The 18,537-nt window shown below is 37.9% G+C and overlaps 1 protein-coding gene across 2 annotated transcripts in view; it reads right to left on the bottom strand.

The window, feature by feature from the left end:
* The window catches only part of atm (ATM serine/threonine kinase), a 165,957-nt gene that overhangs the window by 80,950 nt on the left and 66,470 nt on the right, over positions 1-18,537 (bottom strand). For both annotated transcript variants that reach the window (XR_006311919.1, XM_043691843.1), the window contains exons 29-35: positions 13,111-13,310; positions 11,070-11,244; positions 10,272-10,436; positions 8,938-9,070; positions 7,129-7,224; positions 5,102-5,273; positions 2,155-2,305 (exon numbers count right to left, since the gene is read on the bottom strand). Coding sequence is in view for 1 of the 2 variants with exons in the window: in XM_043691843.1 (XP_043547778.1) it covers positions 2,155-2,305; positions 5,102-5,273; positions 7,129-7,224; positions 8,938-9,070; positions 10,272-10,436; positions 11,070-11,244; positions 13,111-13,310 (1,092 nt within the window). In the remaining variant the exon portion in view is untranslated. The remainder of the gene's footprint in view (positions 1-2,154; positions 2,306-5,101; positions 5,274-7,128; positions 7,225-8,937; positions 9,071-10,271; positions 10,437-11,069; positions 11,245-13,110; positions 13,311-18,537) is intronic.

Below are 18,537 nucleotides of genomic sequence, written 5' to 3'. Positions count from 1 at the left end.
TCCAGTCAATGTTGGGGAAGTTAAAGTCCCCCTTAATGACCACCCTGTTCCTTTCACTCCTACCCAGAATAATTTTGCCAATCCTCTCTTCCACCTCCCTGGAACTCTGAGGAGGCCTATAAAAAGCTCCAAGCAGTGTGACCTCTCCTTTCCTGTTTCTAACCTCAACCCACACTACCTCAGTAGATGAGTCCTCATCAAAGGTTCTCTCAGCACCGTTATGCTATCCTTGACTAACAAGGCCACGCCTCCCCCTCTTTTACTGCCTTGCCTGTTCTTAATGAAAGATCTAAACCCTGGAACCTGCAACATCCATTCCTCATCCTGCTCTATTCATGTCTCCGAAATGGCCACAACATTGAAGTCCCAGTACCAAGGAAGAACAGGAAATTTATGTTAAAGTATAAAGTTTGGGTGTGGAGCTGGTGGTAACCATCTAAAATTGTTTCCGATTACGCTGTAATTTCAATGATATCCCCAGAGGAACCACCACATAACAATTAGGAACCTGACTGACTTTCCCTCTCCTCAGCACAGAAATGAACAAAGTAGTTATTGATGCTAAGCTCACATCAGCCGTTTTCACTATCCACTGACTGGATCTGGAGGTATATCACCGTAAGAAATAAGAACAGAAGAAAGACATTCAGCTCCTCGAGTCTGCTCCGCTATTCAATATTATCTTGGCTGATCTGACATTCCTTGCAACCATTTTCTTGGTCTTTCCCCATAATCCTTGATTCCCCCACTGATCAAGAATCTACAGAAGCTATAAATATACACAAGGACTGCCTCCATAGTTCTCTGTGATAAGGACTTCCAAAGAGACTCTACCCCCTGAGAAAAGAAATTCCATCTCATCTCAATCTTGAACCGTCACTCATTTATTCTGAAACTATGCCTTCTGGTCCGAGACTCTGCCATGACAGGAAACATCTTCTCAGCACTGACCCTGTCAAAACCTTTACCAATCTTGTTGGTTTCAATGAGATCACCTAATTCTTCTAAATTCCATTGAGTAGAGTCCCAACCTGCTTAACCTTTGCTTATAAGGCAATCCCTCCATACCAAGGGCCATTCTTGTGAACCTTCTTTGAACTATGTCCAATGAAATAATATCTTTCCTTAAATAAGGGCACTAAAACTGCTCACAGTATTGCAGACATGATCTCACCAGCACCTTGTACAATTATAGTAAGACTTCCCTACTCTCATACTCCATCCCCTTTGAAATAAGGGCCTGCATTCCATCAGCCTTCCTGATTACGTGCTGCTCGTATGCTAGCTTTCTGTTTCTTGCACAAATATCCCCAAATCCGTTTGTGTTACAGCTTTCTGCAGTTTTTCACAATTAAATTATACTCTGCTCTTCTGTTCTCACTTCCAGACTGAACTACTTCACATTTACTCACATTATATTCCATTGTCAACATTCTGTCCACTTACTTAACCAAGCAATCTCTCTCTGTAAACTGTTTGTATCCTTCTCTCAGCTTGCCTTTCCACCTATTATGTTTTCTGCAAATTTGGCTACAGTACATTCATTTTCTTCTTCAAAATCATTAATATATACTGTGTAAACGGTTGCAGTCCCAGTGCTGAGCCCTGTGGAACTCCACTAGTCATAGGTCACCAACCTTAAAAAGAACTGCTTATCTCCACTCAGTTTCCTGCCCATTAGTGAATTCACGATCCATGCCAATATACTACCTCCAACACTATGAGCTCTTATCATATGACTTAACCTTTTGTGAAGTACCTTGTTGAATGCCTTCTGGAAGTGCAAATACATCACTTCGACTGGCTCACCTCCACATACTCTGGCTGAGACTTCCTCAAAAGAATTCTAATAAATTACTCAGACATAATTTCCCTTTTGTGAAGCCATGCTGATTCTGCATGATTAGGATATAATTTTTTCAAATGTGCTGCTATTACTTTCTTGCTAATTGATTCCAACAAACAGTACTGGACAAAGGCAATGTCAACTAAACTCCAATGAACATCTCCTATACCTGTTGTTAATGTTAATTGCTGGTTATCACATGCATCCAATACATTGTAATTTCAGACGAGATAAAGCAGAATAGTATGAATCTCATTCTCATTTTACATTATGAATTATCAAGGTTCACAGTGATGAAGGATGATTACCTTTCTTTTGGCTGTTCGGAAAGGGTGCAAATACATCAGCATAGGATCTGGGCCAAGTGGATCATTTTTACTTAGTTCCCAGAACTGGTGACCTGACTGTGTAGCTAGAATATTTTTTGCACAAGTAGCAGCTGCAAAACGGACTTCAATACTGGTGGGAAAAAAAATAGGAAGATGGACTGCTGTTAATTTCATTGGCAATTCCTTCAATTTAATCAAAATCAAGCAATCAACTTTTGAGTATTCAGATTTCTTCTCTAAACTTATTTGATATTCTTTTTCGATCTCTTCCACATGTAAAGTGACCAATGACACTCCAGGTCTGAAATGACATCATGTGATCATTCAGAACTGGTTGCCAGGAGTCAGGAACTGATCTATCCTCTAATTCTCCCTATCAGAGATTGAGTGCAAATTCGATTTGGATGTGAAATGAATTGGCCTGAATGTTTTTCTGTGGCTTTACACTAAAGAACAGGTCAACCCAGCCCAGATTGCTGGACTGTTATAGGCTTCCAGCATCCAGGCCTGAAAAAAACTGCATGTGGTGAAAGAAAAGTTCCAACTTTATCTTAACAGAAGATCCAGCAGCAGCTGATCAGTACAATTAGGGACAAGCAATAAGATTACAGTGGTGCCGGAAAAACACAGCAGGTTAGGCAGCATCTGAGGAGCAGGAAAATTGACATTTCGGCCAAAAGCCCTTCATTAGGAATAAACATATATAGCCTTGGCGGTATCACCTCACACCATGAAAACAAATCCGAACATTTTATATGTAGCACCTGATTACATCTCCAAACTGTAGAAAATATAATTGCATATCTCGGTGCGGGACAAAGCACAGGTTTCTTAACTGCTGTATCTGAGATGGAAGTATGAAATTAATTTTAATCTAAACTACCCATCAGAAGACTGCTGAGAAAGGATGTATAATGTTAGTTTTATACCCTTCCCTATTGTCTTTATCATTGAAGTAAAAGGAGAGCAATAAGAACGGATATGAAACTGGAGCTTAAAAATCCCCAATGACAATTGTTTAATAGACTGAACCCCAGAGAAGCAGGTATAGCATTTAAATCAGTGATCTGGCTTCCTAACCACAGGTAGTGGGTCTCAAACAAGTTCTAAAGCCTTTAACAGGCAATTGTTATGACTTTGACTAACATGGGAGACAAGCCTTTTCAAGCTACTAATGAGTATACATTCCCCATCCACTGCACTGCAGATGTAGGAGACCCATTAATTGGATGGTGATCAGATAATACAGGAGACTAATGAGTGTTGTATCATTAATATGGTGTACATACACTTCCAAAAACATCTGATAAAAAACATTTAACAGGCTTATCAGCAAAGCTAGACCCAATGGAATAAAAGGGAAAGGAGCACCACAGATATGAAATTGGCTGAGTGATGAGAAACAACAATTGTGTACAAATAGTTTATGGACTGGAGGCACTTATTGACAATAGGATTCCCAGGAGTCTATGTTGGAACCCTTGTTTATCTTGAGATATATTAAGAACCTTCACTTGAGCAGCCATAGCACAATTTCAAAATCTCCACTTGACACAAAAATTGGAAGCATTGAGAACTACAGGGGAGGACAGTGATGGATTTTAAGACGACATAGATAAGGTGGTGAAATGGACAGACAAGTAGCAGAGAGAGTCATTGAGACGTACAGCACAGAAACAGACCCTTTGGTCCAACACTCTTAAAGCTGAGAAGCATTTGATTTAAGTAGAATGAATAGCGAGGCTACAGAAAATAAAAAAGTACAATTCTAAAGCAAGTGCAGGAGCTGAAGGACCTAGGGTTATGTGTACACACAGATCATTGGAAATGGCATAGCACATTGAGAGGGAATTAATAAAACATATGGCATGCTGGCTGTATATAAATATAAAAGCAAGTAAGTTATTAAAAAAACTGCATAAAACAGTGAATAGGCCTCAACTAGCGTACTGTGTTTCATTCGAGGCACCCCATTTTAGGAAGCATGTGAAGACATTATAGAGAATGCAGAAAAGAATCATGAGAAGGGATCCATGGATGACGAGGTTCACTTACATAGATAGATTGATAAAACCTGGCTGTTTCGCTTAGAGGGTGAGATTAAGAGCAAATTTAATAGAAGCATTCAAAATTGTGAGGATTCTTAACAAAATAAAAACAAAATTGTTCAGTTAGGGCAAGGATCAAGAATCACAGGACACCAACTTAAAATGACTGGCCAAAGAAACAATGACAAGGACATTTCTTTTTTAATGCAGTGAGTGGTTAGGACCTTGAATGCACGAGCTGAGTGTGTAGTGGAGACAGATTCGATTGTGGTTTTCCAAAGAGAATTAAAGAAATCTAAAGAAATAAAAATTGAAGGTCCAGTGAGAAAAGGGAAGACGTTTTCCTGGGGTCACAAAAAGAAGATGACAGGCTGACTGGCCCCTTTTAGAGCTATGCAATTAGAGAATTCTATGCAGCTGAATCTATAGACCGATGTCTGCAACAAAGGCTTATCAGTTACAGCAAAATTACCTCAAATTCATGAAATTGAAATTAAATAATTTGGTTTGGAAGTCTATTGAATACATTATATAAATGTGAAAGTGTAATACTATACAATAAGACAGACATGCAAGTAAGTCTAATAAAACAATTATGAGCATAGTCCTAAATGCAACTGTTAACTTGTGTGATTTGTCCCTTACAGATTTATATACACATTATTATAAGATATAAAATAAACTGTGTACTGTACAATATAGCAATGCACAACAAAGGATTAATTATTAAAAGATAATACAAGTTAATATGGAAAATGGTTGAATATCAGTGAGTGCACAAACAACACCATTGGATATAGGCTAGAAAGCCAATAGGTTAGAGACCAGCAAAACATTTGTTTGCTATGAGCTTCATTTCAAAACCTGTATAAACTCACCATTGGTCAATGAGACTGTTATTAATTACATTTAAGATAATGAAAATTAATTTAAATTTGTTTTCTTTAAACAGTTCTGTTGCTTTGCAATGAATTTCATCCTTCTTGTGTTGTAAAGTAATGGTAGAAAAGTCAATGGGACCTATTTCCCCTAAGCAACTCCCTGCAGCTTCTGAAATCATAAGAAAAAGAGATGTTCAATTATTTTGTATATGGTGGGATATTGTAAAGCAAATAAAACAAAACTAGCAATAAAATGCATGACAAGCCTTTGACAAAACATACCACTGTAACAAATGGTTACTGCACTGCACCAGCCAGCTTTAGTAATCCAGTGAATATTGGAACAAATCTTAAACACCATTTTTCTGTGTTGCACCCTATGCCAGTACCAAATGTTTTTGGACTAAGATATAGCTTTGGCATGGATAAAATTAACATGCTAGCTAATTTAAAAAAAGTGCATCTTCTCTTGCATCAGCATCTTCCTGCATTTCACATAATGCCATTGCTGAGTGAGCTGGATCAGAGAGAATTATCCTGTTTTGTGAAAGTGAACATTGGAGATTAGATTGAGATGACTTGAATGCATTTCTGATAGAATCAAAGCACAACACTGATGTTGTCTGTCAGTAAGAGCAACATTGATCTTTCTACCTTTGTGTCCTGGAAATTGATTCCCTTCATAAGCTTATCTGATTTTATCTTGAAAACCAAAATTTGTCTCCATGACCTTTTCAGTCAGTGCACTCCAGACCATAACTGTTTGGCACAGCAAAAACTTTTCTTCACATGGCTTTTGTTTCTTTTGTCAATAATTCCCAAATTTGTGCCCTCTGGTTTTGATTCTACCATCAATGAGAACAGTTTCTATTTAACAACTTTTTTCAACCCCTCAAGATTCTGAACAAGCCCACCAAGTCTCCTCTTAATCTTCTCTAATGAGAAGACCCCCAGTTCTCTAAAGTAACTCTTAAGTCTCTCACCCCTGGAACCATTGTCGCAAACCTTTTCTGCAACCTCTGTGTAACCTTCATATCCTTCCTAAAGTGTAGCACCCAGAATTGGGAATAATACACTAATTGAGCCTGAACCAGATGTTTTATATCACAACTTCCTTATTTTGTACTTTATACTTCTACTTATAAAATAGAGATCCCATGTTCCTTTTAAACCACCTTTCCAGTTATTGTTTTTTTTACATTTATACCCTTTAGTTTATATCGTTATTTTTGCATCATACAGAATGCATCACTTCACAACTTCAGTGTTAAGTCTTATCTACTATGTATTTGCCTTTTCACCAGTTTATGACCTCTTGAAGCTGAAGTTTATTGTTATCTTCCTCAAGGTTCACTATACAAATTCTTTGGCTTATGCAAATTTTAAAATTAGGGCTCTGCACACCTAAGTTATTTTAAAAAATGGCAATGGTGACTTCTGAGGAGCCAGTCTGCCAAAAAAACTGTTCACTACTATTCTTAGTATTACCTGTATATTCTAAATGCCTGAGGTCAAGGTTTAAAGTCAGGGGCCAGTTATTCCAAAATGCAATTCCCTACCCATCCATCTTTCGGTTTTAGCTGGGAGGTACTGTTTACCAGATTACATGTTCCAAAAACTGTATGTACAATCAGTGCCTCATAGTAACAGGAATGTGGAATTAACCAGAGGAAAGTAATCAAATAAGCATACTATTTGACAACATTAATAATCATCAGGATGCTGATAACACAAAATATTGACAGAGGTAGAATCTGACCTAATGTAACTCCAGACCCACGGCAATGTAGATGATTCATAACTGCCCTCTGGACAATTAGGGATGAGCAATAAATACTGTCCTAACGAGCAATGTCCATATTCCATGGCCAAATAACAAAAAGAAGGTTCAATTTAAAGAATCTGAGGGTAACGCTTACAGTTCCTTTCTACAGCGCATACATATAATTCTTCATGAATAGTCTCAGTTCAACATCAAGGTTTACTTAAAGCATCAATTGAATCGGAACTGATTAAATACTTACCAAGAATATCTTTTCCAGCAGGGTGATTAGAGGCAGACTTGCACAACTGCAAAAGATTTATAACCAGTTTCACTAGAACACTGGACTCTGGACCAACTGATGGAGAAATATGAGAAAGGTTTAATGAAACAAGTCTTAGCAAAATATTCATTAACTTTAGTTTTATGGTCACATGATCAGCTACCCCAAGTACTGAACCTCATGAAATAGATATTTGTATACGTTCCAATAACAAATCAAATTCCACAACATATTGAGAAAAGTTATATATTTCCTCCTTTTGATCAGTAAAACTTGGTCTTCTGCAAAAATGATCAAGTTTTCATCTGTTTTTCTTTAATCAAGTATGGTGTTGCTTTGGAAAACATGATAAGGAAATCCATGCAAACAAGTATGGAATAAAAACAAACTGCAAATCAAAAGCAAGTTGCAAGTATGCGAGTTAGTTCACTGAGCTGGAAGGTTTGTTTCAGATGTTTCGTCACCATGACCAGGTAATTCTCATCAGTGAGAGTCTCCCGTGAAGCACTGCTGGTATGTCCCGGCTCTCTAATTATAGGTCTTGGTTTCTTAAAGGTGGGTGATGTCATTTCTGGTTCTTTTTCTTAAGGGAAGGTAGATGGGATCGAAATCGATGTGTTTATTGATGGAGTGCTGGTTAGAATGTCATGCTTCTAACAATTCTTGTGCATGTCTTTGTTTCACCTGCCCTAGGATGTGTGTGTTGTCCCAGTAAAGTTGTGTCCTTCTTTGTATGTATGGAAACTAGTGAGAGTGGGTGTTTGGTGGCCATCTGATGTTCATGTATCCTGGTGGCAGGCTTCCTGCTTGTTTGTCCAATGTTGCAAGTTGCAGATGAGTTGAAACTCACAAATACGTATAATACGCAAGTTTCTTAAAGCACTGATTTAAGAAATAAAGATATTTCTGGCATTACAAACTTATGAACGGCAACACTTGTCCCATTTCTTATGGGGAAGAAGGGTAGAAATCAGGTGGCTGCTTCTAATAAATCCACAATAAGTAAAATGGCTGGTGAAAGAAAATATCTGCTACAGCCAGGAAAGAAGAGGAAGGAGGGACATATCTTTTGGGGGGTGTGAATTAAATGATATAGGGAGGTTTGATTAGATTGCACTGAAGAGAGAGATCAACTGGGGTCAGAGACTAGCTCCCTGAGAGTGAGGATTGAGAACTCACAGCAGGTATATTCTTGAGGAGTTTTCAATCTCCAAGTGGAAGCAGTCCCATTTCTTTGGGGTCACTGACAATGCTGGAAAAACAAATATCTGCTGGATCTGAAAATCTGCCCTTGCCCTATCCACAATATCTGCTCGTTATCCAAATATGGTGGAAGCATGAAATCTAAACTTTTGACAAAAATCACACACTGCCTCATTAACATATTATAATTATCAGGAGCAGGTCACTCTGTCATCCATACCCTTCTACCAACAAACCACAAGTATGCATGCCATTTTAAACAAGTAGTGCACTGGACAACCACCAAGTGGCAGGAGTTGGAAGTGCATTTAAAAAAGTTTCCTGTGCTTTACTTAGATTAATAGTACTTTATCTTGAGATAGTGACTTAATACCCCTGTTATCTGACTCAATCCATTGAGAGTTTGCAAGTAGCAATGCTGCTTCCAAGTTCAAATTATTGATATTAGAAAACACCCACCCACAGTGAAGATTTTGTAAAAAGATGGATTTTTCAACCTTTATGCATCTAAAGTTATTGTAATTGGTCATTAATATGTTTTGCTAATACCAGGATCGCCATGCAATAAGAATCTAGATAAAATACCTTGACACTCTTTCAACAGATTTTTAACATCTTCTTTGTGTAGTTCCAGCTGTTGTTTCAGATCTTTTAATCCTACAAGCCTCGTCAATGGTAATGAATCACAGGAGATGACTGAAAGGAAGTGATTGATTTCCTGAAATAGAAAAGTAATAGCATAAAGGGAAAGATGCAAATATCATAACTTTTCATAACCTCACTTTGCTATAACATACTCCATATCATCCAGGGAAACTGAATCTTCATGTCTCAGCTCTAGGCTACTCTTTTCCATTTCCATTAATCCTTCTTGCCTTTTTCTGTGGCCATTACTCCTCTAAACTTTGCTCCTCTGCTGTCTGAATTTCACAGTCAGAGATATACACCACTGAAACAGACTCCTTGGTCCATCTCGGTCCCATTTGCCAGCATTTGGTCCATATCCCCTTTGAACTATTCCTATTCATATACCCATCCAGATGCCTTAAATGTTGCAACTGAACCAGCCTCCACCACTTTCCCCGCAGCCCACATATATGCACCACCTTCTGGGTGAAAACATTGCTCCTTAGGTCCCTTTTAAATCTTTCCCCTCTCACCTTAAACTTATGCTCTCTAGTTTTGGACTACCCCACCCCTGGGGTTGAGTTCATATTCATTGGAGTTTAGAATAAAGTATTTTGAAATATGCAATATACATGGTCGATTGGAAGTGTTATTTTCCTTTCTGGAAGAGTCTAGGACTAGAGGGCATAATGTCAGAACAAGGGGTCGCCAGATAGAATGGGAATGAGGAGGATTTTTTTTTCTCAGACGGTGGCGATTCTATGGAATCTGTCTAAAGGATTGTAGAGTTTAGTTCATCAAGAAAGAGGTAAATTTTTAATCAGTAAGAGTGTAAGGAAAGATGGGAAACTGGAGCTGAGGGTTATCAGATGTCACTCACTGGCAAAACAAACTTGATATGCTGACTGGGCTACTTTTACTACTACAGTTTGTGTATTCAACTGGTATCTTTCTCTTCCAGAGGGCACTTAACCTGAAGATCGTATCATCACAAACATGCTTTAGAGCCATTTCAAATTGCAAATAGGGTTTGTTTTTGTAACAGATGGTTTAAACTGACTTGTCAACCTGAGGTCAACTCAGTTGAATTAATTCATAATTCGCATGATTAAAATATAATTAAATTTGATCTTATTTTAAATTGAAAATTCAATATAACACAACTTACAAGAGCACAAAGGCTTTTCACTAGCCAGAATTAGTTCCATTAGGGATTATCAGGCTAAAATTAAAAAGTGGAACTGTATTGTTATATCAAAAGCCTTCAGCGTTCATTTAAAAAATAATCTTACCTCCAAAAATGTGAACAGTCTTTTGCTGTATTTGATTTTCTCCTGAGTGAGGCGCAACTCTCTGAAGTCAGGAAGGTCAGGGAATGAATCTAAATGCCTAATTGCATTGCACAAGTTCACATTGCCTTGATTTGTTATCACTAGATATTTCAGCAATTCTAGGGCCTGAAAGAGTTTCAATTACAATTCATAAATGCTTAATTCAACTTAAAAACACTGAAGCACAAAGTTGTTAAAAACATTCAGCTGCAGAATGGGAACAATATGCTTGACTAGGCTCTGTTTCACAATTAGATTACATTTACTTATTATAATTACAATGATCAATTGCAGAGATGTAGCTCTCTGTCTTCCTATATATCCATTTGCAAGTCTTACTCCATCGTCTTCACTGTTCTCACCTTGCCCTCAGCCCAACCCCTCTCCCATTTATTTCACCACCCCCTCGGCTCACAGCCTCACTCCTGATTAAGGGCTTTTGCCCGAAACGTCAATTCTCCTGCTCCTCAAATGCTGCCTAACCTGCTGTGCTTTTCCAACACCACATTCTCAACCCTTTGGCTATTTTGCCTATTGCCACCAACTCAAAATTCCAGACACTCCTCCCTAAACATCTCTACCATTCTATTTCCCACTTTTTAAAGCCCTGTTTACATACAACTTTCTTTCCAACAGTTTGGTACTATTTGTTTTTTGAAAGTTTACAACTTTCAGGTTGTAGTTTTAATAAGAAAAATTGATTAGGTTTATGCAAATTAAAAATGTATATCAAACAGGCAATACAATGAATCAGCTTACCTGCTGGCGAATCTCTGGTTTCTCATGAACCAATGGTATAAGTGTGCCCACAATAACATGAAGGTGGCTTGCAAGTGCATCTCCACAGTGGTCTACAGCAGTTTTGCAAGTAACATTTAAGAGGTCACAACACAGAGAAAAGCTACGTGTGGTTACGTCATCCTTGTGTGATGGCCTAAGAAGAAAATATAAGATGTGTGGACTGAAAAATGATATACAGGGACAAGATTTTGAGGTAAACGTTTAGGTCTTTACAGCAACTATGTGAATTGGCTTTAGAGAGGCAGGCACCCATTTCTTGCCTATGTTTTGAATGAGAAGATCTGAAGGTCAGGTCTTTTTTTGAATGGCAAGCAGTAATTAGTGGGGTACTGCAAATATCAGTGCAAGGACCCCTGCTGTGCACATTAATGATCTGGATGATGAAATTAAATATAATATCACCAAATTTGCAGATGACACAAAGAGTCATGAGCCTGTGGAATTCATAACAGACAAAAAGCAGTTGAGGTCAAAAGACTGTATATTGTAAGGAGGAGTTGGATATAGCACTTGGGACTAATGGGGTCAAAGGATATAGGGAAGAAGCAGAACAGGCTATGAAGATGGATGATCAGCATGGTTATAATGAATGACGGAGCAGGGTCAAAAGACTGAATGGCCTGACTCTGCTTCTACTTTTTTACAGTTGTATGTCTTTGACTAGTCACTAATAATAACCACTTAAGCACCTCAAATCACCACTGGCCCAAACAGTTACTTTTCTGGCAAAATCTTTTTGGTTGGAGGTGCTAGGGGGTGTCTTCCATTTGCCCAACTTGGTGTCAATTTAAGGCAAGGATGGTGGAGGCAGAGGAGTGGGTGAACTTTCCCGTCCTTGCCTTGGATATTTCTCTTCCTTTAATTCCCAAAAAGAATGCACTCACCTAAGTGACATTTTAATCCCTGTCAACTTCACAGCCTGGGACTACTGCAATGCTCAGGTTGCAGGGGCTGTTGCCTTGTGATTGGACAGCAGGGACTTCAGTGACCACTCCTGATTGGAGGAGAAGCCCACCAGACAGTAGCTTAGGCATCTAACTGGTGCTTGATCCAGCAAGCTCTCTCTCACTGATCAGGTTTGGGAATTAATCAACCCTGAAATCACCCATACTACACTTGGTAAATAGAGCACTAACTCCCAGTCTAAATGTTCACTACATCTTCATCAACACTGATGCATTCACTGTATTTCAACTGATTAATGATTTTGACTCAATTAATTTTGTGCCTTAAATATGCTAGATCTTGAAACATTAAAAATTACACGACAATATCAGCAGGCAGATGTCATTTTTCAAAAATGGGAATCTAACAGATTTTTTAAAAAATACATTTGTGAATTGCAACTTTGAGGGATGATTGACCCAATGTACTACTTTTGTTTTTACAATGTTTCTCTCATTTAGAGTTATAACGATTAGTTTTAAATGATTCCTCAAGGCAAAAGAATGCAGAAAGCACGACTGACTTGAACAATTATCACAACATAGATTAACATTTTGAGAATCAGATATTAAATGTAAGTAAAACCGTGCCAGTCCCAGTTTAGTAAATGCAGTGCCAAATCTGGAAATTAGGTATAAAGATCATGAAGATTCGAGAGTTAATCCTTTATGCTGAGTTAGGGAGTAGCTAGGAAAACAGAAAAAAAAATTAGCATGTTTCAGGTAGGTAGGGAATCACTTAACAAGGGCTTCACCTCCTTAACACTATTGAGTGATTCTTTTTGTAAAATACATCAGGTGAGAAATTCATCTAAACTGTGGTTCCTTACCAATCCTCATTCCAGGGATAATATAGCTTTTTGACAAATAGGAAAACAAGTTGTTAAAGTATGACTGATGCTTAAACAACAGCACAAAACAGTTGGCATCTTTCAGAGTAGGGGTAGAGACAATATATGAACATTTATTTTTTCTTAAAAGTAACTTTCATTTGATTAAATAAAGAATAAAATGTTAAACATAACTGAACCTTCAAAGGAACAAGAAGAACAAACCAGCTATTGATATGATGGATCAGACTATAGATGACATCACGAAGAACAAATGCCCACACTCCTCCCAGGCCATCCTTTATCTCTTTCAGCAGCAAGTTTACAAATAAACGATACATCATCAGGATCCGATGCTTTTCATAGGCACTACTGTTGTCTGCTGCCTTCTTAGAAATTGCTAGCAAAATTTTCTGGATTGAATCCTGTTGGCAACACATTTCAGAAAGCTTGTAATTCAAGGCACCAAAAATGTCTTAAAACAAATGATAAAATTGAGCGTCAGTACAGCACAGAAGAAAGCCATCAAGTCCATACTGGGTCTCTGTAGAGAAACCCAGACAATCCCATTCCCCTGCTCTATTCACACAGCCCTGCAAATTTATTACATTGAGCTACATAGCCAATTTCCATTTGAAATCTGGTTATTTCTACTTCCATGTTCTCATTTTATGCAAGTTCCAGTCATTACGTATTGCTGCATAAAACATTCTCCTCACATATTCCCTGCTTGTCTTGCCAAAAAAGGCTTTAAATGTGTGTCTCTTAGACACTGAACTATGACCTAATGAGCTAACATTTCTTTGTTTAATTTACTTAAAACTATCACAATCTTGTATACAAACAAGAATCAAGGGTAGGCCCTCAACCTCTTGAGCTTGCTCTGCTATTCAACAGAATCATAGTTGATCTGATTTTTAACCCCAATTCCACATTCCTGTACAATCTCCTAATTGTTCTTTCCTTTAGCAATCAAAATCAAGTACAACACATTCACTTATCTTTTAGCACAAGTTACTTCTTCAAAGGAGTAAATCTCCAATAAATTAAACATGATTCCCCTTTGACAAAAAAACCATAAAGCCACTTACCTTGAAGTTAAGAAGTACCCTGTTATACTGTCTCTAGTAATAGTTTCTAATATTTTCCCTATGATAGATGTTAAGCTAACTGGCCTGTAGTTTCCTGCTTCCTGCCTCCGTCCCTTTCTGAATAAAAGGAGTTACATTAGATATTTTCCAATCTAAAGGAATCTTCCCCAAATGTAATGAGTTTTGGAAAATTAAAACCATGCATCATCTATTTCACTTGTTATTTCTGTTAACACCCAACGATGAAATTCATCAGTAGCTGGGGACTTGTCAACTTACAGTTCCAACAACGTACTCAGTACTACTTCTTCGATAATTATGATTCTCTTGACTTCTGCCCACCATTTAAATTTTTGATTTATAGTTATTTCTGGGATGTTACTAGTAAACTCTCTGGTGAAAATTAACGTAAAATATCTGGCCAATCTGTCTGCCAACTCTTTATCCTTGATTACTAATTCTTCATTCTCAGTTTTTATAGAACTATTGTTTAATGCGTTATCTCTATTCTTTTTAGATATTGAAAGAAACTTTTCCTACCTGTTTTTATATTTTTGGCTAACTTTCTCATGTACTTTAACTTTTGCCTCCTTATTAATTCTTTAGTAATTTTTTTTGCTTTTTTTATATTCTGTTCAAACTATTGACTTGCTGATATGCAATAATAATTATTTTTTTGAGTCTGACACCATCTTTGATTTTTATTAAGTCCGACCCTTAGCATTTTTCTTTATTGTTGGAATGTATCTATCTGCGCTATCTGGAATATCCCCTTAAATATTTTCCACTGCATTTCTATTGCCAGTTCACTTTCACTAGCTCTGCTTTCATGTACACATAACTGCCCTTGCTTAAATTCAAAAAATAATCTTGGAACTACACTTCTCTCCCTTAGATTGAATCAGAACAGAAAGAGGTTATGTTGGAACTGTACAGAACTTTGGTTAGGTCACAGCTAGAGTGCCTAGTGCAGTTTTGATCACCTCACTAGGAAGCATGCGACTGCATTCGAGGGGGTTCAGATGAAATATACCAGCATGTTGCCTGGGATGGAGCTGTTTAGCTATGAAGAGAGGTTAGATAAGCTTGGGTTGTTTTCTTTAAAGTAGAAATGGCTCTGACTGAGTATATAAGATTATAAGGGATGCAAGCCATCCAGACAAGCTCACATATTGACTTATTGTTTTTGGTCTGGTTCTGGTGCCACTGATACTCCCCAGGGATAGTTCCTCAGCAAGCCCAACAACGTTTCAAAGAGTAAAATAAATAGACTGCAGTTAGACCCTTCAAATCCCTTTGAACATTCTAACAGTCCAGGCTTGCATGGTAGTGAACTGACTCTGAATTACTTCAGACTGAGCTACATCACTCAGATGTTAGATAGTTTCTGCTTGTAGTAAAATGGAAGCAGAAGAATTAACTTGTTGACACTGCATAATGGTAGGGTCTGCAAGATTCCACTTGTGATATTTCTCCACAGCAAAGACCTCAAGCATATTTACAGTATTTTTATTTGTGCTGTCAATTCAGCTGTTTTGTTAAAAATCCTGTGTATATTCAGATACAGAACCTCTAGCTGCCTGGCTACATCTGCTGCTGCAGTCTTAGGGTTGTGTCCACAATCCCTTCCACTCCAGCCACGCTCTGGATATCATTATCCATATTGTTACCCTGCTCTATTGCCTGCCCTTTTTCTTCAATTTATCATATCTCCCCTCATATGATATTCCTTCTCCACCATTAGTTTAATGCTATCACTACTGCTTTCATTAAATGATTCTAGTACTAGTTCTAGTACAGTTCAAATGTAGAAGATTAAAAAAAAACCTTAAAAGTAGTAATTTCTGGTTTACTCCCAATGCCAAACTCAAACAAGGGAAGGAACAGAAGGTTAAAGGAGACAAATCAATGGCTGAAGAGCTGGTGTATCATTCAATGATTCAGGTTTTTGGACAATTGGAATGCCTTTTGGGATAGAAAAGATCTGTTTGAAAAGAATGGGTCCAACCTAAACCTATCTTAGCAGGGAGATTTGCTCATTTCATTAAGGAAACTTTATATTGATAGAGAGGGGGAATGGAGGAATTCTAAGTAGCAGTGCAAACAGAAGGGTTGATGGGAAAGGTTCTGAATGTGAGGGGAGGATGTCAATTAGTAAAGAAAGATGAAAGAGTCAGACTATGTAGTAACTTTGAAGAATTAAACTGCATTCATTTCAATGCAAGGGCTCTTACAGGTAAGGCTGACCAACTCAGGGCATGTTTAAGAACATACGATTGGGACGTCATAGCTATTACAGAAACTTGGCTGAGAAATAGACAAGACTGGAAGCTCAGTGTTCCAAGTTTAAGATGCTTATGGTAAGGATAGAAAAGTAAGCAAGTAAAGAGGGGAGGGATGTGGTGTTTTTCATTAAGGAATTCATTACTGCTATAACAAGGGAAGATATTTCTGAAAAATTGTCCAGTGAAAATATATGGGTAGAAATTACAAATAAGATAGGAAAGATCACTTTGATGGGATTGTACTATAGGACCCCAATATTAAGAGGGAAATTGAGAAATGAAATGTAGGGAGATCTCAGATATATGTAAGCATAATAAGGTTGTAATAATGAGGGATTTTAATCCTCCAAACATTGACTGGGGCTACCACGGTGTTAAAGATTTAGATGGTGAATAATGTGTCAAATGTTTTCAAGAAATTTTTTTTTATCAATATGTGGATGCTCCGACAAGAGAAGGAGCAAAACTAGAGCTTCTTTAGGGCAATAAAACAGGGCAGATGTCTGAAGTAAAAGTGAGGGAACACTTTGCGTCGAGCAATCATAATTTTATTAGTTTCAAAATGGTTATGGAAAAGGATAAGCCTTCCATAAAAGTTAAAGTTGTTAATTGGAGTAAGGCAAAGTTTAACTGTAAGAGACAAGAAGAATTAAACGTTGATTGAGTAGACTGTTCACAGGTAAAGAACACCTGACAAGTGGGAGGCGTTCAAAAATGTGATGATCATAGTTCAGAGGCATTATGTTTCTGTTAGAGCAAAGGGCAAGGTTAGCAAGATCAAGAAACAAAGAATAAATAAAAATATTGACGTTCTAGAATTCCCGCCTCAGGCAACTGTCTGTGTGGAGTTTGCACATTCTCCCCGTGTCGAGTTTGCACATTCTCCCCGTGTCTGCGTGGATTTCCTCCGGGTGCTCCGGTTTCCTCCCACAGTTCAAAAATGTGCAGGTTAGGTGAATTGACCATGCTAAATTGCCCGTAGTGTTAGGTGAAGGGGTAAGTGTAGGGGAATGGATCTGGATGGGTTGCTCTTCGGAGGGTCGGTGTGGACTTGTTGGGCTGAAGGGCCTGTTTCCACACTGTAAGTAATCTAATCTAATCTAATCATAATCACAGCTAATAAAAGAGAATCTTATTTCAGATATAGACAAATTGGTTCAATTGAATCCCTTAATCAATATAAATAATGTAGGGACATTCTCAAGAAAGAAACGAGGAAGGCCAAGAGGAGATATGAGATGGCATTGGCAGATAAGATTAAGGATAATCCGAAGAGATTCTACAAATGCATTAAGAGCAAGAGGGTAACGTGAGAGAGAGAGAGAGAGAGAGAGAGAGAGAGAGAGAGAGAGAGAGAGAAGGGCCCCTTAAAGATTAAGGACGTCATCTTTATGTAGAATCCCAGGAGATGGGAGAGATACTAAATCAATATTTCGTGTCAGTTTTTGTTGTAGAGATAGAAATGTGAGTCTAGAGAATGCAGATAAATCAACTTTGATGTTTTAAAAAATAGTTCACATGACAGAAGAGGAAGCTTGGGAGCACTTACAAAATATGACGGTGGATAAATCTCTGGGACATGATTTAATGTATCCCAAAGCGTTGTGGGAAGTAAAGGAGGAAATTGCAAGACCTCTTGCAGAAGTATTTGCATTATCTATATCTATGGGTGAGGTGCTGGTGATTTGAGGGTGGCTGATGTTGTACCTTTGTTTAAGAAAGGTTGCAAGGGGAAACTGGGGAACTGCAGACCATGAGTCTGACTTCAGTTGTAATTTGTAGGAGGTGATTATAAAAGATAGGATTTATGGCCATTTAGAGAGATAAAATTTGATCAGGGATAGTCAGCATGGCTTTATGCAAGGAAAATTGTATCTCACAAACTTGATTGAGTTTTTTGAAGAAGTTACCAAAAAAAAAGCAGTGCATTAGATGTTGTTAATTTGGATTTTTGTACAGCCTTTGACAAGGTTCTGTGTGGTAGACAAATTAATAAAGTAAGGTCACATGGAATTCAGGGTGTGTTTGCTAATAGGATACATAATTGGCTTAATGGCAGGAGACAAAGATTAACAATGGAGAGTTGTTTTTCAGACTGGAGGCATGTGACCAGCAGTGTTCTCAAGGGATTGGTTCTGGGTGCACTTTTGTTTGGATTAGAATATATAAGACATGGTGAGTAAATTTGCAGATCTCACCAAAATATGTTGCATCGCAGACAGTGAAGAAGGTCGTCTAACATTAAAAAGGGATCTTTGTCAAATGGGTCAATGGGC

This window comes from Chiloscyllium plagiosum, chromosome 6, assembly GCF_004010195.1.
Source record: "Chiloscyllium plagiosum isolate BGI_BamShark_2017 chromosome 6, ASM401019v2, whole genome shotgun sequence".
In the NCBI taxonomy this organism is placed as follows: domain Eukaryota; kingdom Metazoa; phylum Chordata; class Chondrichthyes; order Orectolobiformes; family Hemiscylliidae; genus Chiloscyllium; species Chiloscyllium plagiosum.
This window is presented reverse-complemented; position numbering and strand designations above follow the sequence as displayed.